General features: G+C 44.0%; 1 protein-coding gene across 1 annotated transcript in view; it reads left to right on the forward strand.

Moving 5' to 3' along the window:
* Positions 1-24758, forward strand: part of LOC8034613 (condensin complex subunit 1) — a 182994-nt gene that overhangs the window by 22554 nt on the left and 135682 nt on the right. Inside the window, exons 9-12 of the mRNA XM_042290992.1 lie at positions 180-327; positions 3641-3763; positions 8960-9169; positions 13316-13400. Of these exons, the coding sequence (XP_042146926.1) occupies positions 180-327; positions 3641-3763; positions 8960-9169; positions 13316-13400 (566 nt within the window). The remainder of the gene's footprint in view (positions 1-179; positions 328-3640; positions 3764-8959; positions 9170-13315; positions 13401-24758) is intronic.

Raw genomic sequence — 24758 nt, forward strand, 5'->3', positions numbered from 1 at the left:
TTTCTACTCCCGTCCTCCTCGTCTTTTCGTATTCAGTAAAACGTCAGCTGCTGGTTTGCGCCTGCCCTCTTCTACTCCCTCTTGTCTGTAGTACCATCTGTGTCCTTGGGGCTCTTGTGGCTTGTGTGCTGTCCGCATTTGCACGAGTCGGCCCAGCGAGTGGACGTGGCATTTTGCAGGGAGCTGTGTCGGCTGGACTCCCTGGAGTCTGCCCAGGAGTCTGGAAGCATCCGCAACATGGCCACTTTCCTGGTGGAGCTGTCGGAGCGGATGCCCGACCTCGTGCTCAAGTCTGCCAGCCTCTTGGACAGCCTGCTCGACATCAAGGTGAGCTGGACACAACCTCTGCCCCAGCCGTCATGGTGAATCAATTTCACGTTGACGCACCCTTAACTGGGAAAGTGACTTTGGAAATTTGCTAATACTATTTCGGTTTCTCGAGCCTCGCAGATTGCACTCAAGAGTGACCAAGATATTACGAGTCTGTTTGCTCTGAATTTTAACTGTAGCTTTGTAAGGGTGTTAAATGTCGGCCCGCGGGTTCAATATCCTCGCAATTTTGTTTCAATAATGTAGAAACCCACGGTGTGAACTATGGACAGCTAGTTTGGGATGGAACCGGGCAAATGCGTGCATTTTCGTCTCGTTATCGTGGACACAAGCTTTCTAAATACCATGGACAAACATAAGAAAAGGAAGTGGTGAAGCTTTTGGGTCACAGTGTACACCCAAAGATTCACTTTTGTGAAGCTTTGGGTGTACTCTGTGTCAACCACGTGCCCAAGAGAATGTACAGTACCATGGAAAAGTCAAAGAAGATCCAGAGAGGACTTGGAGGGAAGGGGAAGTTGACTAACGTCGTAATGAAGAAGCTGAGAAGCTACTATGCATCCGCTTTGAAAGGCAGCACTCTTAACAGAAGATGTTGCAAGGCTTATTTGCGAGTCTTCTGTACTCATACTCCAACTAAATGAAGAGCCATGGCATGCGGCCTGCCCTAGCGGAGAGGACTCATGGTGCCATGACAGCCGCCAGAAGGCCCTAGAGGCAGCGGGGAAACCGTCGTGCCACTTCCATATTGGTCAGCTTTCACGAGAGACATTGCGAAACATCCTCTGTACAACCGCCCCCTGCTTAGAGCTCAATTGAAAGGTACTGCAGGATGAAGACGCAGAACGCAGACGATTCTCTAGACGCACTGAGCTGGAAAAGGTGCCCCAAGACGGAATTAGTGTCGCTGAAGACCGTGGGGACTGCCGCTGTCATGGTAGTCCCTGTCCTGAGCTCAACTTGGGACCTTAAGGCTTTGAAAGGATCCTCAATGAGGTTGGCATAAACTCTGAAAAGCATTATAAAAAGCGCATGAGGACGATGGCCTAACAGAAGGTTTCAAAGGCTAACGTGAAGGCAATGGACACCTCCAAGATCGCTCAGAAAAGTCATAAGCTGAAAGTCGTCGCCAACAAGAACAGATAAAGGACCCACTTATGAAGCTGGCAAAGCAATTGATTATCGGCTCCATTTTGAAATAATAGATTCTTTAAGGAGACATGCTTTTCACTCCGGAATATGCGGTTCCTCAGTAGTATCTCGTGGAAGTTGTTTATTGAGCTGAAATTTTCCATGTGGTCCTTTTATATCTTTACCAACATACCCTGCAAATTTCACTCAGATTGAGTACTGTAGAATACCGTGCATCCGCCCATTTCACATTAAGCGCCCATTACCAAATTTGTGCGATCTGAGGAAATACGTACAGTACATTTATATGTAAAATTCATGACCGGACAAGCGCCCATCCCCCATTTTTTTGCGATTATCTCACAAGTTTGCCCGATATTTTACAGTAAGTACCGTAGTTAAGAAAGGCACCCTTTTTTGCCCACAATCTGCAAAGAAATAAAAGTGGTCACTGTAGCCATTTCATGCAATGCGAGCAAAACGGTGTCGTCGGGTACCTCACGACGGAGGTGCGAAGTGGTTAATGCAGATTTCCATCGTCGTTGGCTTCGTGGATGCCACTGACGAGTCTGCCACAAGGGCTCGGTGTCTGGTAAAGTAAGTGTTTGAGGCAAGACACTGGATGCACGTGTCAACTTTCTTCGGACGCAAAAGGTCAATGGTGTTACCGGCACACATTGTGGGTGCGTCGACATCGGACACCACGCAGAGGCCTAATTCCGCTGTGACGAGGATGCGGAACCAGTCGCTCTTGCAACCGCCAAGGTTGACGTTGAAGTCGCCGGTTACGATGACTGGAATGTCGTTGCGGCACAGAGCACGGAATCGTCGAAACGCGATATCGGTGAAACGTCTGTTGTGGGTTGGCCACGTCGAAGGTGTTCGCCCAAGGGGGCCGCGGAAGCCAGCTGTAAACTGAGCCGTTCCCTCCGCGCTCTTTCCTGGGATGGGTATGGCCTTGGCACAGTGGCGCCATTAGGGAGAGTCTGTGGCAGTGACGCCACACACAAAGGTTTCCCTGGTGTTGTTGAGCGGTGAGGGGAGGGTGTAATGTTGACGCTCGGCAATGAGCGAAGAGGGGTATGCATAATTTTCCCTCTTCATGTAGCGCAGATAAGAATGGTTTTTCGATCCCCGCTGCGACGACAGACAGCAACAAACACCAAAACGGAAATCCCTGCTTAGTGTCACCCAAAAGGGGAGGCAATTTCTGGAAGGGTTTAGTTTTAAAGCTAGCACTTTAAAAGTAAACACTTCCAGGTATTGTCTCCCTTTAAACAAAAATAAACAATATTTACTGATTTAGGGGCGTAATATCTCAGCTTTTCCATGAGGCAGTGCTGCAGTGGTGCAGTCTACTTGTCGCGGTGCCATTTCATTGGTGAAAATGAAAAATGTTCCGTGTATTGTTATAACAGACAAGTGCTGTGGCGATTTTACTGTCTTAGCAGAATCAAATTTTTGTGTGTGTTTCATTCACCTTTCATATCTAGTACCCTTGTCAGACAAACTAATTTAGGGCTCTTCAACCAGGGGCACTTCATCTAACCGAACATACTTCAAGTGTTTCTGTGGCTACACGGGATCAATTAGTCTCACTTGGAAATTATGACAATAACGATGGGTAAAGTAAAGTAAATGTCTCAACAATATTTTTTTTTTAATAAGGACAGATTACAAGACATTTTTACGTTAATTGACAATATTTACGCCAGTTGGATGATTCTGATCGATCATCACAAGCCAAGATAAAGAAGAATTTAAAGAAGCAAACTCGCTTGAAGCCGAGTGTGTTCTTCAGGAAGAAGTCGTGTGGCACACTACGGAAATGACACTAAAGGCAAACTGCTCTCCGTTGAAGTGCACTAAATTAGCCCGTTTGACCAAAATATTATTTTATATTTTCTAAAAAAAAATTATGTGTTCTTTTCATTTAAATGCTGTCTAAGAGATTTCATTATGTGAGCTGGCGAACACACTGCCAAAGTGGCCTCCTACAATGATTAAAACAGCTAGGCTCTTTCTGCCTTGTCATTCTTCCGTCTGTCCCTTGGAATCTGCCGTGCCTGGTACGTACTGCTCACTCGCACTCCTCGTCACGAGCAGAGTGCGTGTTCTCGGCAGTTTCATCGCTGCCCCTTGCTTCCTGACGCTATCCGGACTGCTCTCGCTCGTGCAGAGCTGCACCATCCGCAACAGTGTGCTGACAGTGTTCAGCAAGGCAGTGCTGGCAGTGCTGAGCAGAGACGACCTGGCCCCCGGCGAGAAAGAGCTGCGGGATTTACTTCTGGACAAGCTCGAGGTACCCCCTTGTCCTCCTTATTTATTGCTGTTGGAAATACTGTCACTGGAGCGACTAATGAAGCTATGCTTAGTGTAGCGGCGCTCTCTTTCCCAATTTTTTTGAGGGCTCCGCCATTTTACTGATTGGGAGAAGCAACACCCGCGGAAGCGAGCTCCGCAGGTCTTGCTTCTTTACAGTGCACCGGTGCTCGGTGAGAAGTGCGCTCAGCAGGGCTAACACGCTGCGAAAAATACAAATATCGCAGCTCATCTTGAAATGATTATCAAATAGTGTATTATTCAATACTACCAGGGATGGGCAAAATACATGCAAATTTGTATCGAAATACAAATACAAAATACTTTGCCAAAAATGTATTTAATTACAAATCTAATTACATTTCCAAAAAAGCATTTAAGTGCAAGATATAAATACAACCAAATGTATTCGTTCTCCTCCAAATACTTTTCCAAATACATTCCTCAAAATTTGCATCAGTGACTTCAGGGCACCTGCAATGGGTTTCTGGGTATCTCATTTTAATTTTGCATCGCACACTTGGGAGTTAGTGTGCGAGGCTCTAGTAACGTAATAAAAATATAATCACAAAAAAACGTAATCAGCTTGGACGTAATAGGTGAAAAAGTACAGAGCTTCGAGCAGCTTTTTTTGTCGATTACATTTTGGTATAGACCAACAAAGAACTGAGACGACCAAGACGTGCAGAACTAGCCAGAGAATATTTTATTGTTGCAACTCGCACCAGTTACGAAAATCTGAATGACCCGCGCATTTAGAATGTTCCAGGCAAACATATGGATAAAAATCAGGCTGGAGAGCATCACAAGTTGTCACAGGCACTTATTTAGCCAGTCTGACTGTGAACGTCAATTCCGTCACTATTCTTGCCCTGGACTAGCACCGTAATAAAAAAATTACTAAATGCTTGTGCTTGATTGAGAAACACTGCATACGGTGCAGAACATAGTTTTCTTCCTGCTCTGGACACGTCTTAGGATGAGCAAAATTAGTCGTGACAATAAATTTGAGGGATGCATTTTCGTTCACAAAATTGTATTTAATTACAATTGTATTTGAAATACCCACGTTTTAGTATTTAAATACACGCGTCAAATACATTACCCACTTTGTAATTAAATACAAATGCAAAATACAGAAAGTATGCAAAATATGTATTTCAAATACTTGTATTTGAAATACTGCCCATCCCTGAATACTACCATTTGAGTATATTCGCACAATGCTACTGCTTTATAATTTATTTATTGATATGCCACAGTATTTTGGTGATATTACATAAGGGTTTGGTTGCAACGAAGAAACAGTTGCTGTCTGAAAAACAGTGGTATCTGAAAAGCAGTGTGCATAAAAAGCAAACTAAATGACTGACAGCAAAAGGGCACTTCTACAAACACACAAGTATATACCTTGTGTAAGTGCAGCCTCTGGTAATATTAGTTGCCGAAATTCCCTTGCATCACGTTTAGCGACCATGTTTGGGGGAAAACCGTTCCAATTGGTGGCATTATGCAAATAAAAAGAACTTAGAAAAATGGTGGTTCGTGCTTCGGACACCTCGCAACAAGGTTCTGACCCGTACAACAAAAAAGGCGTTAGGAAATTTTTTTTTTTTTTTTATGAATGTTGGTTTGAGGATTATGCTGTTATAAAATTTGGATAAAGGCATAGCCCAATGATTTTGCAATGGTCAGAGAGGGTTGGGATGAGTGTCAAAAATTCTTGAAAATGAGATAATGCTGAATTGATTTAATATTAATGATGCATGTGCCAGATGTACATTCAAGTTTCTTACAGTAATACCGTAAAGTTCCAAAAGAACGCCCACCCAAAATGAAGAAATAAATGGTGAAAAACATGGGGTGGGCTATGTTTGGGGATTCCACAGCAAAACTTTATCAAAGATTAATGATAAACACCCTCGCACCGACTGCAAACCACGTGGCATGGGAACTGATACCGCAGATTGCGGACACCGCAAATTCGTGTTTCACGATGCGATAAATATGCGGGAATTTGCTATGAACTCTTGTGTCACGGGGAAGGATGCTGCAGGTTGTGGATGCAACAGTTTTGCTTTTAGCGGTGCGAAGGGCCCGCAGAAACCCGCCGAGAACTTGCATTTCACAGAAACGAATGCCGCAAATCCCGGACGCAGCGGATTCAAGTTTTATGGGGCAATGAAATTGTGGGAACCCGCTACGAACTTGCCTGTCACGAAAAAGAATATCGCGCGTGCAGATCACGGACAAAAACGCGGGAATAAGCTACAAACCTTGTGTCTCGGGGACGGATACCGCAGATTGCGGATGCAGCTGATTCGCATTTCACGGTGCAACATACACGTGGGGACAATTCGCGTGTTACGGGAGCTGATATCATGCACGCAGATCGCAGGCAAAAATGCGCGAATCCACTATGAACTCGCTTTCACTTGTCAGGCGTGCCTGTACAGCTAATTGCGTGGTTGATCTGATTGACGTCGGACATCGCGTGACGTCTGACGGGAATCGGAGGGTGGGCGATGTTTCGGAATTTTTATGTTACAGATATTTAGCCAGAAAAATGGGATGGGCGATCTCCTGGGTGCGGGCGGTCTCTCGGAACTTTACGGTAGATGATTAAGCAAGCAGTTTAAAACTTTATATATTTAGCAGTACTGCAGCTCTCCACTGAAAGCCATAGCAGGAGTGGAATCAGTGTTAGAAATACAAAGAAAATAAACATGAGTGCACAAAGAGCAGTAAAGTGTTCATTTGGAAGAGGCGTTGTAATATCATTTCAAAGTGAAATAAAATCTTGTGTTGCCTGAGGCAAAATGAATATTTGAAAACATTGTGTTTAAATATGTATTGCTTGATTGATCTGGCAGATGAAAAGGTGATATTTTTCAATGTTAATATTAAATTTGCCTCGAAGAAAGGATTGGAAATATTTGAATCTCTTTATCGTTGCCCTAGCTTCTAGCGTTTGCATCTTGGCTCGTTAAAGTGAATGCGACTCAGAAATGCAGTTACTAAATGCATTGAGGATGAACCCAGGTACTGTATTTACTTGCACATGCGCAAGGATATAAGAAAGATAAGCAGAGAAGCCCTCGCCTAAGCAAACAAAACAGCTTGCAAAAGACGGCAAGAAAAAAACAAAAAAACAACCTACGGAACTAACAAAAACAAAAAGGAGCTGTTTTTTTCTTTTTTGCACAGCAGAGTTTGGTTATGGGGTCGCGTGGGCCGCGCGCAAGGAGATAAGAAAAAGAAGCGGAGAAGCCCTCCCCTGAGCAAAGCGCACATAATGAAGGCATCCTGCCCTCGCCTCCTCCTCGCACTTTGGAAAGAGAAGCAAGAAGCCCTCGAAATGAACACACTTTTCTATCCTGGTGCAGCGAGGCCGCCAATGCATGGGCAGCGTGGGCAAACAAAACAACTTGGGAAGGGCGGAAAAAACAACAACACGGAAGCAAGAAAAAAAACAAAACAACATGAAGAGGAGCTTTTGTTTTGTTTTTGCGCATCCCAGTTTGGTTTTGGAGTTGCAGGCAGCGCACAAAGAGATAAGAAGTTACGTCGATTTTTCGGGATAAAAGGTCCGTTCATTATGCGAGTAAATACGAATGTAAAAATTTTACTTTGCGTAATAAACTTTGCATCGATTTTTTGGAAAAAAAAGTGTGTTCATTCTGTGAGTAAATACCTATGGTAACTGCCTTTTTTTTTTTAAGGGGGGACACTGGCTATAGGTTGAACTTCTGAACTACTCAAGTGATCGGAGTAAAATTTGCAGGGGAGATTTAACTTCAGATGTAGGTGTACTGTGCAAACTTTCAGCTCTCTAGGACAAATTTACATACCTGCGTAAGGTGATACGCCACTCTTTGTAGGAAATCTATGATTTGCAAAGGAAGCTATTGAGTATCATTTTGACTGCTTGAATGTAAAGTGGGGGATATGGGACCTTCGGGCTATCTCTATTCGTTTTCATCTCAAGAACCATAGTAAAACAAGTTCGTCTCCTCGCGGAGCCTTACTGATTTCCCCCTTTATGTGGATAATTAAGATATATGTCAGTGAATTTTAGTTTAGATATTTGTTATCTTATCAAGACATACACGTTCCAAATGCCAAAAGCATTGCTTTTTCCTCCAACAACCAAATCTCGTAAGAGCTACTTTGCGCCGTGTATGAACAATGCTCAAAACTTGCTTTTTTCTTGAAGTGAAAACAGGTATAGTTTAATAACTCAACTGTAAATATTTTAAGAAGAGTTATTACCTCGAAATATGAGATGCATATCTGCCCTGTGTCGATTTTTGAAAACACGGTTTTGTATCACTGAGGGGTTCACCTTAAAACAAAATAAAGTAGATAGTTGGATTCCCCAGTAAATTTCAGTTCAGAAATATGTTGATTGTGGTATCAGAATACTTTTCCCTTCGAACAAAAGATTCCTTCGTATGAAATTTCTAGCAAAAAGTGGAACTGAGAAAAATGCATTCAAACATTGCACTACTTTACTTTGTTACTGCCTCGCAATGTGTTGAAAATATTTTATATCAACGTAACTATTTGGCGCATGGTTATGAAATTTAGTGTAAGGGTGTATAATTAGTTTCTGAAACCGAAAACCTCAAAATTGAAAAATGAATTTTTTCAAAATAATTTGAAATTTAAGTTTATGTTTTATTCCAGTTTACTCAGTCCTTCCGTCATGTGGGTGAACCATATGATGCAACAAATGACGTGAGGCCAGTTCAACTCTTTCTGTACCATGCCCATGACCATCGATCCAGTGAGGTCTGCAGTTTATACAGTGGAAAATATGGTAGCTCTCCACAATGCCCACTATGTTCAGAGTCTGGGGGGGTTACCGGGCAAACCAGACGCAAGGCTTACGAATGCTAAAGTAACACGCAAAAATATGGCGGGAAGCAGTTCTCTGCCAAATATGGTGGAGAAAAGCTTCCCCTCTAAAGGTGGCGGCAAAATTTTTCCATTCAGTTTCCCCGCCAAATTTAGCCATTCGGCGATGCCACCCATTGCATGCACTACTATCCACCGGGATTACGGGCCATATATGACTATTGCCATACAAATGAATTGTTTGGCCAATTGATTGATTGACCGATCAATTGATTGATTGACCGACTGACGACATCCTTCCCCGGGGGCCGAGCAGGCCCACCTGGAGGACGAGAATGCCTTTGTGCGCAGCCACGTGCTGCAGCTGTGGCAGGAGCTGTGCATCCGGGGCGTGATCCCTCTGGGCCGGCAGCACGCCCTGGCGGCCACGGTGGCCGGCCGGCTGCTGGACAGGTCCAGCATGGTGCGCCGGCATGCCGTCTGCTTCCTGGCCACCAGCCTCGACTGCAACCCCTTCTCCGCCAAGGTGCTTCCTCCCTCCCTGTTCCCATTGGAAAAAGGAAGTTGTGCAGCTGTAGCTCAACGGGCCGATCTAACCGTCGTGCTAAATTGCGATGGACCTTTTTTGAAATTTAGTTCGGCAACTTTGATCGCTATCATCACCTTCGTGTATGGCATCTTTACCAAACTAATGGTGGCTTTCTTGAGGCTGATGGAGGACGAAGTTGAAGATACGGTGATGTCTTGTTACTACGGACAACTTTGTTCCCCCCCAAAAAGCGTCCGTTATCTGAGTTGTCTAAATAATGAGATATAAATGCGTGTAATCTCGGTTTGACTCTTAAAATGCTGTCTATATTGCTGCGTACATGGCTGAGGGGGAATGCTTTTCCATACTTTGAGAAAATTTGCGTTTATTCTTACTCCAAATGTCCGACGCATGAACATTTTAGGCCGAATGTTTGAGATAGTGAGTGGAGTAAATGAGGAGCCCAGCATGGCCTTGCCGACCTACTCTCGCATTAGCCAGCTGTCACGCCGACACCTAGACGCTTGCTTCTGCTTCCTCCACGCTTATTCTTTCTCTTGCTTCTGGCACAAGTCCGCCGATTATACCTTCATTTTCAGTTTTACGCTTGTCTATCCTTTTTCATCCGTGACAATAAAGTGGGGTATCCATATTTACAGGATTCGACTACTAAGCGGAGTATACATGAGCAGGGGTGGAACGGCTGCGCCATTTGCGCCATTTCGCGCCAAACGCATTTGTCTGCGCCATCCTGCGCCATTTCACGGAAACTGCGCCACAGCCAACACCTTGCGCCATTATGCACCAAATCGCACAACGTGCGCAAAAAAAAATATTTTGTCTTGGTTTCGGTTTTTATCGACTCGATTGGCAACGATTAGCGCGTTTAGCTTGGTCGGCCTTGCAATCCTTTGTTCTGTTTATTCTCCCTGTGTATCCCTAGTCGGAAGCGCGCGAAAAAAACGCAGGGTTCGGATTCGAAGTGCTACACCTGCGACTGGATTGTTATTCTTCTACCATAAGCGGTTAAGCAAGTCGGCCGAGGTGAGGTCGAGTCGTTAAGCGTCAGATTGCCTGAGGCTCTGCGGCCCCGGATCCGTACGTCAGCCAGTTGAAAACAAATGAGCAAAAGATTCCTTTTAGTAGTTCATCGTTAGAAGTTGGAACCGCATTCCTGCAAGATAAATTGTGATTTGATAGGTCTGAAACGCGGTCCGATCCGAAACCTTGCCGGCCAGCAGCTCTTAAAGGGATACTACAACGAAATTTCGGCGCGCATTTTTTTGGTCTATATGTGTTCAAAGGAGCAGCATCACATCGAACATACCAATATCTTGTTAAAAAGTCACGAAAAGGAATTTTAAAACGAATTAAACGATTAGCAAAGAGCACCTGGTGGATATCGCTAACGCCTCGCTTGTAATGCCCGTCTAGGAACCTTGACAGCTAGTGACGGAGGTTGTCTCGTCTCCGGCCACGACGAGAGAAGAGGGGCAGGAGGAACTCCCCTCTTCCCGAGAATGCCTTTTGTGTGTCGCAGAGGTCGCTATTGTCCCCCTACAAGATTATAGAAGATTAGCCCGCCACTCAAAATTCGTACAAAAGCAGCCGCTTCGGTGGCTGGAACGACTAGGCCATCCTCTCGACGTCAGCCTCGCCGTAGCTTTGCTCGTCCCGAGACAACCTACGTCACGATTGCGTTGGATGTCACGTGGTCTCCGCTGGGCCTTCTCCGAGCGCTTGCCAGAGTGGGCCGTTTATAACGAAAAATACAGCCACCAGGCTCAAAATAAAAACGTGCGATTGTCATTTACGGATATTGTGGATCATATTCAACCTATTTTTGAACACGACGGGAATATTTCAAATTTCGTTGAAGTATCCCTTTAAGCGAGTGGTAGGTCTACTCCTGCTTATCGCTTTGAATACGATAACTCCGTTAATTGTAGTCTGCTGCTTCGGTATTGAGTTGCACAATAGGATAAACTCGAAATTTGTTTCCCTGTTCCTCCACGCAACTGCACGTCCGTTGCTTTCGCACGTCAAAAGGTTCGCACATATAATTACTATGTGGAGCACGTGTGGGTTGTGCGATAAGCAGTGCTGGTTTGCATTTTGAACAGCTGAAAACCACTCAGAGAATATCAAGGACAGCATCTTCAGAAACATATGGTAGTTGCTTTTTAATTCTCATTAAGGCTCACAAAGTTTCAAGTTTTCGCATCTGTTACACTGTTATCCAATCTACCTAGGTCCCTAACCACTCATGTTCATCTGTGCTGCTAAACACAATTGAAATTGCTCCCGTGCTCGTCTAAGACACAAGCTGAAGTGCAATGAAAACTGATCTGAGCTGCTCCTAGCCTGCTCCAGAATGGAGTTTTAGCTGCTCCCAACCTGCTCCAAAACAGCGGTTTCAGCTGCTCCCGTGGCTGCTCCCAAATACATTTCATGAGTTCCACCCCTGATGAGGCCCGTATGTCTCAAGCTTTAGTATAACATGACGCATGGACTAGGTACAACAGCTGCGTAAGCGTTTAGTTCAGGGTGTGATCTGACCAATCTCTTGGCGCAAGCTTGCTCTAAAGCCTTTTGATGTAGAAATCTAATTGAGGGGCTCGTGAGTTGCTGCTTGCTTTGCTGGTCAGTTCATATGTTCGCAAGATCGAAATTAACAACTGAAGAAAGAATTATGAGTTGATCGAAGAATTGATTCTCATCTGCCATTGTTGTGCAAAAGTGACGGCGTCTGATGATGTACTGTTTCACGACAGCCATTAATTCGTCGAAAGTGAAACTGATTTTCGAGTCACCAGATGGCACTGAATTTCGAGAAGGGTCTGTATATATGGTGGGTGTTTAAGCGAAGACTCAGAAATTCCTATCAATAGGGTGATTGATAAAAAATAAAAATGAAACTCTTTTCGGGAGCAAACTGCCGGCCACGGTAAACGTCGGGCATTTAGGAAAAACATACTAATTGGCTGAAAAATGAACCAAAATTCGCTTATTAATTTTTTAATCAGTGAAAATAAATGTATGGTTCCAATTAGAGACTTTTCCTAAATCAGTCAATTTTAGGAAGACTCGGAGTACATGGGAAGAGTTTAGGAACGCTAAAGTTTCCACACGGGCAGCGGGAACGAGGCGGGTGATGCCAAAATCCAGATGATATTCTTGTCATTTGCATTTTCACGTTACCAGCCTGACATATTTTTGAGTCTTAGCTGAAACACCCGATATAAGAAATGGTTGGTTTTCACTTTTTTTTATTGGCACACACTGATCAGTTACGTAATGTCTCGCCACGTGACGTCGCATCACAGCGTTGCGTGACACTGAGCAAGGTCCTCGCTATCTGTAGCTTCTTACATGCGATAGCATTTCTGAGCGAACCCTACACACCTGTGCGTCCACGGTTCGGTTTGTAACCAACAAAGCAGGTAACATGCACCTGGTTTATACCCATTTCACAACGAATCTGGTATGATATATTGGCTTTTGATTGGCAAATACAGTTACCGAGGGTCTTATTATAAATATGTTTATATACATATATATATCTTTACACTGATATAGTAAGAGACAAACATTTGAGTTCCAGTAATGCTGCAAACATTGTTTGTTGGTCGTGCTCCCACGACTAACCAACGATTTGCAGGAAGTGGACAGTTAGAAAATTATGTGAATTGGTTATCAGTGTAAAAAAAACTTGATGGGCGTCAGCCAAGAAATATTTTCGTAGTTTTCGCAGCAGTTCCTCAGCAGTTCAGTAAAGAAACATTTACGTGGTATAAGACTGTCCCTTTCATTGAAATCTCATGCCAACGACACTCTACACAGCGATCTTTGGCAACAATATTTTGTTAATGAGTACCCATGTGCTTGTTTCAAATTGTGCCATCGTGTCCTGAAGGTTCAGGGATGGGTATACGTATGTTTGAGTCAGGTTCAACTTTTTAAAACTGCCGCCAAAACAAACTTGTATTAGACTTGGCACCTGCACAACGAATGTTATGCATGTGTACGCCGCGTCCTGTCCAGTTCTCCCTTCGTTTTCGCTTGTGTTTTTTTCGCATATTATACCATGATGCAAAACCGACTAGCCATCCTTAATGTTTCTCCTTGTTTTTCTTTTTTCAGTTAACCCTAGAAAAGTTGGAGACGAACTTGGCGGTCGAGAAGGCAAAGCTGAAAGGCATGATGTTGGAGAGTGAAGCAAACGAAGGTGGGGCTATTCTTTAACAGAGAATGTTATTTTTGTAAATTTCTACAGGGTGTACAACGCCGTTGTTGAGCTTGAGAGGCTTGTCGAGACCTGGACGCTATAATTGCTAATCGTTGGCAGAAAAAAGAGAGCTAGAAATGGTATGAGAAAAAAGAAAAAGAAAGCTACAATGTATGAAAGTCTGCCACTTGATGTCAGAAAAAATTTAGTTTCACCCAAAGATTGTAGAGAGTGGGAGGAACCAATGATATGCTGAACTTCATAGAGCGTTGTGCGGAATTGAAACAGAGTGGCGCCAGCGTGCAAGTAGCGCTTGAACGCTTTCGGTCCCGAACTAGGCCGAAAGTTTTGCAGTACAGTCGAGACCAATTTTTCGGACAGATCCGATTATTCGGCGCCGAACCGTCACTTACCCCATAGAGTTAATGTATAACATTGACCGAAATTTCGAACGCCATAAAGCTTATTGCTCGATATTTCTGACATAATTTGTGTGATTTCCTAAGTTAACAGCCACAAAACCACTGCCGCAATAGCGCCACGAACTTAGTCACCGCCTTTTTGGTAGTTTTGATTTCGCCCTGTAGCCTCGATGTCACGTCCTACGCAATAAACAAGCTGGGTTGAGTCTATAGTCGGGTTTTCCGGTTCTGCTATAGCCAACATGGCCACCGTCTGCCCATTCTTATGGCTCTTCCAGTTTTTCTTGTGGTCCGTGTTTTTCGAGTGCAACCGCAAGAAGAGCGGCCGTCTACCGTTCTTGTGGTCTTTGAGCACGAAGGTTTTTTGCCGATAAGCTTAGTATTGAAGCGAGCCTGGTGGACTAAACATTTTCCACAAAGAGTGCCAAATAGCGCCAACTTCAACTTTGCTGTTTGTGCCAACAAAGGTGCCAACAAAGTGCACCTCCGTGATCAAACAGATCAACAAACAAATGAAAAGGGAACAATATAAAGCAGAAGTTGCATGAGAACTTAAAATTGACATCAAGCAAGTGGAAGCTGGCCAATACGCAGCGGGGATATGTGCGGAACTTTGATATTTTGGGGGGGGGGGGGGCTAAAATCGATTTTTCGGATTACTTGAATATTTGGACAATTTCGGGCTCCAAGTCCGAAAAATTGGTTGGCGACTGTACATCAAATCTAACACTAGATTTGTAAAGAATATTAAGCACCATAAAGTGCAAAAATTTCATTTCACTATCGTAAATAATTTAAGAAATGTTTTCCCCAAGTGCATGCCCCTTTGAAAATTGAGGAAATGTGCGCACACTGGAAGTGTTCCGGGGCTCTTTAATAGACGGTGCTAGCGTGTTCTCTCGTGGCGGCTCGTTTCACTTTCATGTAAATAGACAGATTTCGACGACAATCAATTGCAAGAGGTTGTAGCGCAGTTGTCCACAACCAAATGCAAGTGTGGGATCCAGCCTCTGCTGCAGCTCCTTGGTGATGTGGTGGAGGGACCTCAAGAAGGGATGAGAAATAAGAAAGTGAAGAGCAATTTTCCAGACACACTGGAATTTGTTTTCATGCTTTGGTGAAATTTAGGCTTCGATTTAGTTAGTCTAAAGGGCATGCCGCTTCGATAGCTTAGATCAGTAATTGAATGGTGCTGGGAAGTGAGGATCTAGTTTTTGAAATGCAAGGACATATGGGCTCTTTTGACAAACTCCTACAAATTTTTGAGTACTGAAAACGCCAATTAAAGCAATGGAAGTGCCTTGCCATTTGTGCCAAATTGCGCCATGAACGAAAGTGTGCTACGTCTTGCGCCAAAGTACCATTTTTTGCTAAGAATTGTGCCAGACCTGCGCCAAAATGGGCAATGCAAAAAAGAAAAAAAAATTATCGTTGGTTGACTTTAATATTTAGAAAAGTAGGAGGAAAGTTAAATCAGACAAATATGTATTTCAGGGTGTCCCTACTCGCCTTACTGTTTGTTTTATCTTAGGTGGGAGCACAGTCGAAGGCTCGAACACATACAACCACAAACACATTCGAAAAGCGCAAGTCACGGGACATTCGCTGCACTTAATTGGTTTAGTCTATGAAAGACCACACAGAGGAAGATGGACGAACGCCATAATGTCGCGCTTTGACGCTGGTCAGCCTCATTGGCCCATAGCGACGGCTGCGCATTAAATTTAGGTGGAACGAAGTATTGAGATTGCTCGTCAATCGCGCTGGTTCGTCGATGCGCTGGCGGATTCATCGCCGAGACCGTCTAAATTTCCAGACGATGTCGGCGATGTGGGGAGCTAAAAGTTGCGAGAAAGCATTGCCAAATTGTACGATGGCGGCTACTGTGATAAGACAGAACCAGGGTCTTGTACTCCCGATGAGATCGCTTAAGAGGGGACACTACCCAGAGAAGAAAAAATTCTGCAAAAAACATCGATTTTGAAAAATTACATATTTACATCCATCTACATCCAGAGAGTATACCCAGAAATTTTCACTAGTTTACACTGCATAGTTAATTTTTTATAAATTATTTTCTGTCCACCAAAGCTAAAGAAAAGGTAGGGTTTGGAGCACTTTGAACACATTTTTCTCCATTCCACTTTTTGGTATAAATTCCATTTTAGTCAATCTATCGTTTGAGAATGGCAATACAGGGAAGACTCATTCTTCACTTTTCCTGACTGAAATTTAATAAGGAATGCGCCTATGGAGATTGTTTGTCACTTTACGGATGTCTTTTAAAAAAATGTTTACTTTTTGTTGGAGACACAGAAGACCAAAAAGTTGACCAATTTTGCAGAAGAGAAAATTGATGAAATCAATGACTTTTTAGAAAAAACTTTCCATAGGTGCACCTTTTAGGCATTCTGCTATATATCTAGCGAATAAAGATCTTGAATATTGTGATAGTTTTCCGATGATAGATTAACTAAACAATGTAGGGATGTTGCTGATAGAAGCTGCCCTAATTTCCTTCCCACTTAACCGACAGACCTGAAATTTTGTTATGCACCCTCTAGCATGACCAACAGCCTACCCTGTAAATTTCATTAATTTTAATCCAAGGGTTCAAAAGTTGACCCTCCCAGGGGGTGTCTCCTCTTAATTACAGCGCAACCCACTTATAACGATACCACATATAACAATGTACCGCTTATAACGATCAGTTTCTAAACTGGAAATTATGAGTTTCTAGTCTAGATACAACGATAATCAGTTATAACGATTGCAATTTTGGGTTTTCTCATTATCGCGATAAGTGGGTTGCACTGTATGTCTGCCGCATAGTTCCGTGCCGCCGCTCACCAGCGCGCGCATGTCGAGCTTCACCGCTTTGCACCGGAGTGCTAGGTGTAGCGTGATAGGCTCCATAATTATGCCCAGTACAATTCCAGGTCTACTTTTTTTTTTTTTGTCTCGGTGGTAGGTTGATCTCCAATTTAAAAATTACGCCGAGAAGAAAAAATGCGGGTCTATGTTTGAATAAATGGTAGTCAAGTTTGTTCCCGTGCATCTGTCGATCGAAAGAACTGCAAACTTTGACTTGACTCTGGTTCTAACGCCACTAAGGATCAGTGTCACTTGCATAAGTGTAGGTTTTCATACTTAAGGGTGGTTGTTTTAACAGTTCACAATATTAAATTGAGTTTGGTAGGTTCATAAAACTTGGTGGGCACTTTTTTGTTGATAGATAGACGAGCTGGTTTTTGCAGGCATTTTACAAAATATAGTGTAGACCGCATATAACGTATGTCGCGGGAGTCGCGAAAATCCGCACTATAAGCGGTACCGCGTTATAACCAAAACATCAATTTTTCAGGCCAAAATACATGCCATGAGACAACTTACCTTTGTAAAAGAATTTATGTTATGTTAGATGAAAAATAAAGCTTAGTTTGAGGAGAGTCTTTATTTCACCAGACTAGTACACTTCCCTCTCAAGTGTGTCACACATTTGAAAGAAGTGAGTGACTTTTGCCTGGCGCAGCCTTTTAACAGCGTCGCGAGTTGCGGACGGACGTTGCGAGCATTCAGAATTGCTAACCCTAATCACTTTTCTCCGGAGATGAAAACGCGTGAAAATTCGCATCCTTTATACGGTACGCGCCAGTAATACCTTCAACTTGAGCACAGGCATGAAATGCTCCAAATAAGAAATCCGGGCGGTGTTCGAAAACAAATGCTTAGAAAGCACCACTGTAGTCGAAGTATACAAACATGATGACACGGGCGTTTCTGCCGTCTTGAGAGTGCCGCCACAACATTGCCGCACGAGTAGGTGGATCTTTCCTTCTAGTACGTGCTGGGTTATCATAGCGACGATCAAAAAAACTGCTCCGACTTTACTCAACAAGATTAACAATTTAATCAAACGTTTCGTCACCCATGCAGGAAACATCGTCAGTGAAACCTACAAGCAGGAATGAGGGAAAAAACTTCAACAGCCCTATTTAAGCAAGTCCGCGTACACATCGGGGAGTGGGCCGCGGTTCGAGTTGCAAGCTGATGAGTCACTTCGGATGAACCATGATTCACGAACCTGCGTGGACCCCACCTTTGTTCGCGCGCCAGAGTAGACGCATTCTCAAAGTCGAAACAGTGACCCGTTTTCCAACAATGGTCTACGAGTTCCGTCTTCGCTCTTGTCGCATGCGTGGCCTTCGCCACGTCCCTTTTGTGTTCGTTTAAGCGAGTGCAGCGCTTCCGGCCTGTCTCCCCAATGTAGGGTGCGTCACAGTCTAGACAATTCACTTTATACACTACACCTTACTGGGACTCTGGGGGGGTGTAATCTTTAGGTTTAGAAATGAGGTCACGTAGTTTACAATGGGGTTTGAAAGCAGTGCGGATATTCAAAGGGGTGAGGGCCTTGCGAATAGACTCAGAAACACCTCTCAAATAGGGTATTGTTACTTGCCCTGTCCTAAGTCGTCCATTATCCTGACTTCTTCTTTGCCCCATCTGTTTGCGCGTGTTATCAATAAAACGTTTCGGATAATTCCGCTTCATCAACAGGTCAACAATAACAGCATCTTCAGAAGCGCGCAATTGAGGATTAGAAGAAATGCGTTCGGACCGATGTAGTAAGGTTTTAACGACAGCCCTTTTATGTTCGACAGAATGGTGCGAGTTAAAGTTTAAGAGGTTGCCTGTATCGTAAGCTTTGCGGTACACTGTTGTATCTAAGCGACCGTTACTATTTCGAAACACATTAACATCCAGAAAAGGCAGCGCACCGTTCTGTTCAACTTCATGTGTGAATTGGATTGATGATTCAACGTTGTTTAAAGCTAAATGAAAGTCAGCAACATGGTCCTTGTTTAAAATTACAAAAGTGTCGTCCACATAACGTTTGTAAAACCCTATCGGGAGCATACTCTGTTCAAGGACAGTTTCCTCCACATACTCCATAACCAGATTTGCCATTGTAACAGAAATTGGGCTACCCATTGGACATCCTTCAATTTGGTGATAAATTTGTCCGCGAAACGTAAAATGCGATTGTTTAAGACAAAAACGTAGCAAAATTACAATATCATCAACCGTGAGTGCCTGAACCACAACGTGATTCCACATGGTCTACGATGTCGCCCCCGGGTCGACACACCCTACGGAAGAAAACTGGCCCAGAACTTCAGCCGTGACTGCCTCAAGGCACGGATGCTGGACAACAAGCAGAAACTCATCGACTGTCGGCACCGGCTTGTTACAGCTGAGAAGTTCCTACGACGGACTCTCCAACCTGACGACATGCACCACGTGTTCGGTGCACGGAAGCAAGCAGAAGAAACGGAAAGGGTCAAATGCACGGATACCCATGACAAGAAACTGTCCCAACTAATTCCAAAGGTCCCCACACCACCGGCATCAGCGGTCTACAACTTGTCATCGAAAGAGCTCTCCGCCGGTCATGTAAGTCTTCTTTCGAAAAGACTTGATTTCGCTCTAGCCCCACGTGTAGTTCCCAAAAGAGACTTTATAATTGAAATTGAGGAGGCACTTCGTCACCTACAGGATACGACCGGGATCAATCTGGCCCGCAGCCGCATATCGACTATGCTTAATAATGCTAAAGTAACGCCATCGAATCTGAGCAAGGTGGAGCAGTTGGCACTACGGGATCTTAAATCGGATCAATCAATTATTATTCTTACAGCTGACAAGGGGAAAGGCACTGTTATCCTCGATAAAGAAAGTTACTATGAAAAAATGCAGGTAATTCTTGACGACACAGCGCATTTTGTGACGTTACCCCGGGACCCCACTCCTAAATCTGAGAGATCCCTTGTTGATCACCTCCGCCATCTAAAAAAAGAAGAAACGCCTAGACGATGCCATGTACCGTCGTCTTTTTTCTTCTGACGGGTCTACACCTAAATTGTACGGTCTCCCCGAAATTCACAAGCCCGAGTGCCCGTTGCGTCCTATTGTTTCATTTATTGGGTCTCCGACGTACAATCTGTCAAAATATCTGGTCGAACTCATCACTCCGGTCAAAGGTAAAAATGGTTTAACAGTACGGAATTCCCAAGAATTCGTGGGCCTGGTTCGGGATCACGTCCTAGACGAAGACGACATAATGGTTTCATTTGATGTCGTGTCCTTGTTCACGAATGTCCCCACCTCTCGGGCTGTTGAGATAGCCGAAACACGCCTACGTAGGGATGACAGCCTCCCATCACGCACGTCGTTAACGGTGGATGATATTGTAATTTTGCTACGTTTTTGTCTTAAACAATCGCATTTTACGTTTCGCGGACAAATTTATCACCAAATTGAAGGATGTCCAATGGGTAGCCCAATTTCTGTTACAATGGCAAATCTGGTTATGGAGTATGTGGAGGAAACTGTCCTTGAACAGAGTATGCTCCCGATAGGGTTTTACAAACGTTATGTGGACGACACTTTTGTAATTTTAAACAAGGACCATGTTGCTGACTTTCATTTAGCTTTAAACAACGTTGAATCATCAATCCAATTCACACATGAAGTTGAACAAAACAGTGCGCTGCCTTTTCTGGATGTTAATGTGTTTCGAAATAGTAACGGTCGCTTAGATACAACAGTGTACCGCAAAGCTTGCGATACAGGCAACCTCTTAAACTTTAACTCGCACCATTCTGTCGAACATAAAAGGGCTGTCGTAAAAACCTTACTACATCGGTCCGAACGCATTTCTTCTAATCCTCAATTGCGCGCTTCTGAAGATGCTGTTGGGTGATTTCAGATAAGATCGACCAAAGGGTGGCTGGTCGACATTTTTAAATCAACTGATGTTTTTATATGACATTGTCTAGTGTCTGGTATAAACGAATCCACACTTAGTTTTGACCAGAAAAAAAATTTGGAGACAAGAAAAATCGTAAGGCAGGGAGAGGAGGACAGTTCCAATAACGCGCACTGATGGAGGGGGCAAGTTTGAAAGTGAATAATTAAAACAATAAAATTAGGAGAATTTTAAAACTTTTTACAAACAAACTATGGGTACAACTTGCTTGTAATATAAAGTAATAATATTTATTAAAAATTTATTTAGTTTTCTAAAAATTGCCAAACATGCCTGCTCGAACGACAAATGGCAAACTTTGGAAATCTGTATCTCATGAAATAATTTAATCATTATTACATAACTTGCAGACATTATTTCACTAATATATGGCTATTATTGAAAAAATAAATAAGGTATCTGAGTGACACAATAGCTACAATATATTTAGGCAAACATGGGGAAAAAATCAAACAAAGAAAAATTCCAATGCGAATAAAAAAAAAAACACCACCTTCGATTTTTTTTAAATTTGGGTACCCTGTTATACTCTATTTCGGCATTCATTTCTATTAAAAACATGTTGCATCATTGCACTTTGAAAGAAGAAACAACTCCCCAAAGTAGGGTCCTTTTTCAAAGCCTACACTTAGCAGTGTCCTATACAAGAAGTGACTCTGAGTTCCAGTTTCATGAAACTTGCACAAATCTTTTATATACATTTATTCAGATGAGGTCATTGATAAAAAGAGCGATCGGTCACACAGTAAAAGGGAGGAGAAACTATATACAGCATTTTACATAAGCGTACAAAGTGGTATCATATTAGAGACTAATGATTTGAGAAAAGATGATGCAGTGTGAAGTTGTACCTTCCAGTATATTTTACATCTAGAGTAAAATAAATAACTTTACTTCCACACACAAAAACAAAGATATAATAGTAAGATATTTAGGTTGGCTGTGTATTTACGATTACAAACAATTTCAGGTGACGGATGCCATAGTGCCTAACTGGAGCAGCTTCGATGCTCTCGGTGTATGAATGAATCGTGGCAAGCCGATATATTTGATCCTGCTCGAGGATAACATTTTGGGATTTTTTTTATAGTGATCAGATAAAAATTATTAGTAACCACCAACAAAAACAGTAGGTTAAATACCCCGTGAAGAAAAATGTGATAAATAAGATGTCCCTGCATTCAAAATGAGCAGTCCTTGGGAAATCAAATTCGGCACTTTACGCTAAGGTTTTCCTCGCTGTACCCATTTAATAAAGTTGCTTCCAAGCAGATCCGACTGTCCGTGCTACATATACGTCGCAGGTCCCTTCTGTTGATGACTTGCTGAGCCGCCACGCGTGCCAAGACTGAATGCCAGGGAAGGCGCGCACCGTCAGCCACTCTTCTTTTTTTTGTTCACGATACCGAACAACCTCATTTTCGTCCAGATATACAAGATGCACGCCTTTCAGTTTCTTTGATAGAACGCTCACCATTGTCCTGGCCGTCTGAATTGCGCTTACTGAACGTTCTCTCAGGTTGTTCAGCGTGGCCTGGTGCTTCACGAGTCCGCCAACTCCGTCACATGCATTTTTCCCATGTCCAGATGCAGAAAATAACCACTGGGCTTGTGGGCAATCGTCCTTTGCAAATTGGTGAAGCTGGTAGCGATTCTTGAAATGACTGGCGGCGCCGTCACTTACGTACGTCACGTACGAGTATACCGCAACGTTGTCTTCAACCCACTCCTTCACTTTTTCTAGAGCCAAGCAAGCGTGAGCGGCGTCGTGACACAGGTCCTCACTGATGATGGCAAAGCTGTTTGTAGATTTTCTTGTCGTCACTACACATGTAAATATCGAAACTTGTTTTTTTTTTCCAGTGATATGCTTGCACTTCGTCAGGAAGCACGATGGTCCAGTTTTCAGCAAAGTCAAAATGAAAGACAATGCTCCCGCGTTGCATGCACTGTTTTTCATCGTAGATCGCTTTACCTTGCGTTTGCCGGATATGGTTGTGAAGTACCTAACTTCCAACCGTCACTTGGATGACTTTTAGGAAAGTCTCAGGTTCCAAAGTTTTTTTTCACAAGGTCGCCGGACTCCCATGTTGCAAGCACAATCTCTTCATCCTCCGGGATATCAAGTTCCTGGAGTGTAAGAAACTGGCCTTTTGGGCAGTGATCACAGTCTCCTTGAAGGCACAGTTCTGTTGCTGGGTCGCACAGAAATGCCGAGTTCATTTCACCAGTGTTGAATGTTGAGCCTGTAACGTTCTCTAGAGCGGCAATACAAAGATAATAATTGGCGCAGCGCACACAAACGCACACTTCCTGGTGTGGAATACATTGGACCCATCTAGGGCGCAACAAATAAAATTTCGTTAGCCCAACGCCGGAATCGGGATGCTTGTCTTTGTATATACGGAAGGCCTCTCGTATTGAGCGTGTCATGAAGCGCTTTGGCACGAACGTTTTCTCTCCGTTGAGCATGACAGAGATGTCGTACTTCTGGTTGGGACTTTGGCGCGAACATTGTAGCTCGTCTTTCGTGAAGTACTCTAGGCAGCAGACAGGTTCTCAGGGCTCACCTTGCACCTCGTGTAAAGATCCGGCTCATACCACACGCCATGCTTTTCCTTGAGTTTTCGGGATTTACTGATGAGGTACATTGAGGCCTGTGGAATCATCTTTTGAACCTCATTCTTCGTCAGTGTTGACGGCAGGAGTGTAAGCAGTTGACAACGTTCCCGGAGAGAGGTGGCGGTTTCAAAGGCCTGCCGAAAGTTGTCCACCCACTCAGTGCATGTGGAGCATGTTGGTTCGGACGACCCCGATGGTGCGTCCCTGTCGTACGCAATACGTAGCCTTGAGCGTATATTCTTGACAGCAACCTGCTCCAGTTCTGTCTGCTTTCTCTTGACATAGGCAGGCCTGTCCCGACTTCTTACGACGCTTGGTTGTCTCAGCGGCGACACATCTGTAGGTAGTATGCTGCGATTTAGATCTTCAATTGCTTCTTCAGCTGGCACAAATATGTCAGGGCACTGCTCTGAGCTTCGCATCGAGATCTCCTTAGTGATGTGCATGAAGCAATGGTAGCACAGGTAGTCCGTCGCACTCACTTTGGTGGAACAGTCAGGCGGAAGAATTTGCTTCAACGAGTTTAGGTCCAACTCGCCAACACTTCGAAAATTCCGCTGCTTTGGTATAGTCTTTTTGTGTTTGCAAAAGTAATCTGCACAAAACACTCGTTCGGAGCTCCAGGACGTCTTCATAATGTATACATAAATAATAGAAATTAAACCCCAACTGATGGCATATAATTGCCAAGTGAAAGAACTACTGGGTGCGCAAGTGACAAGTCCGAGGCTGAGGAGCTCACTCACTGCAAACATACATTTGAAAAGAGAGGTCACAACTGAGGCTGTCGGCAAAGCTTGATCCACGTCAAAGGAAGAAAGAGGGAAAGTCTCCAGACAAAAAATTGTGGTCAGCGGCCTTTGGAAAAGACTTTCCGGAATCGCACTGTCGTCCCTCCACGCACTGATATGAAAGCACCCGAGCTTCTACCACGTGGTTCATGACACAGCCTGAGCCATGTCGGCGACCGGTTCGCGAGGGGTTGGCGGTGGGGTTACGTTGATGGTCACTCGGATTAGCCCTTGCTGTACTGAGCTACCGCCTGCAGTGCCTTATCGCCGGCTGGTGTCAACAACGAGAACACACACACCCTGTCTACACCAAAACTACAAGCGTTCACCGCACACGCGTCGCCGCCGCTTTTAAGCTTTTGTGAAATTGCTTTCTTTTGCCGCGGAGAACCGCCTTATCTTAACTACGCGCCTGAAATCCTTCCAGGCGGGCGTACACAATATCAAGCGTTTCGAGAAATGCCCGTGGAGTAGAACTATGGGAAAATTCGGAGCCCGCGATGTCGATATCGTCGCCGTTGTGTTAGTACGCCGTCGCGTACTGCAGTCCCCCGTTGGGGGAGGGGGGGGGGGGCGGTCTTACTACGATAACATGGCGACAGCGTTTACACTCTATGTATTTACGCGAGGCTCGAGTATTTGGGGATAATGCTGCCGGTTGGTGTGCCCCTTTGTGCCTGATATTATCGCC

Source organism: Ixodes scapularis, unplaced genomic scaffold (assembly GCF_016920785.2).
Source record: "Ixodes scapularis isolate PalLabHiFi unplaced genomic scaffold, ASM1692078v2 PGA_scaffold1__304_contigs__length_218370807, whole genome shotgun sequence".
Lineage (NCBI taxonomy): Eukaryota > Metazoa > Arthropoda > Arachnida > Ixodida > Ixodidae > Ixodes > Ixodes scapularis.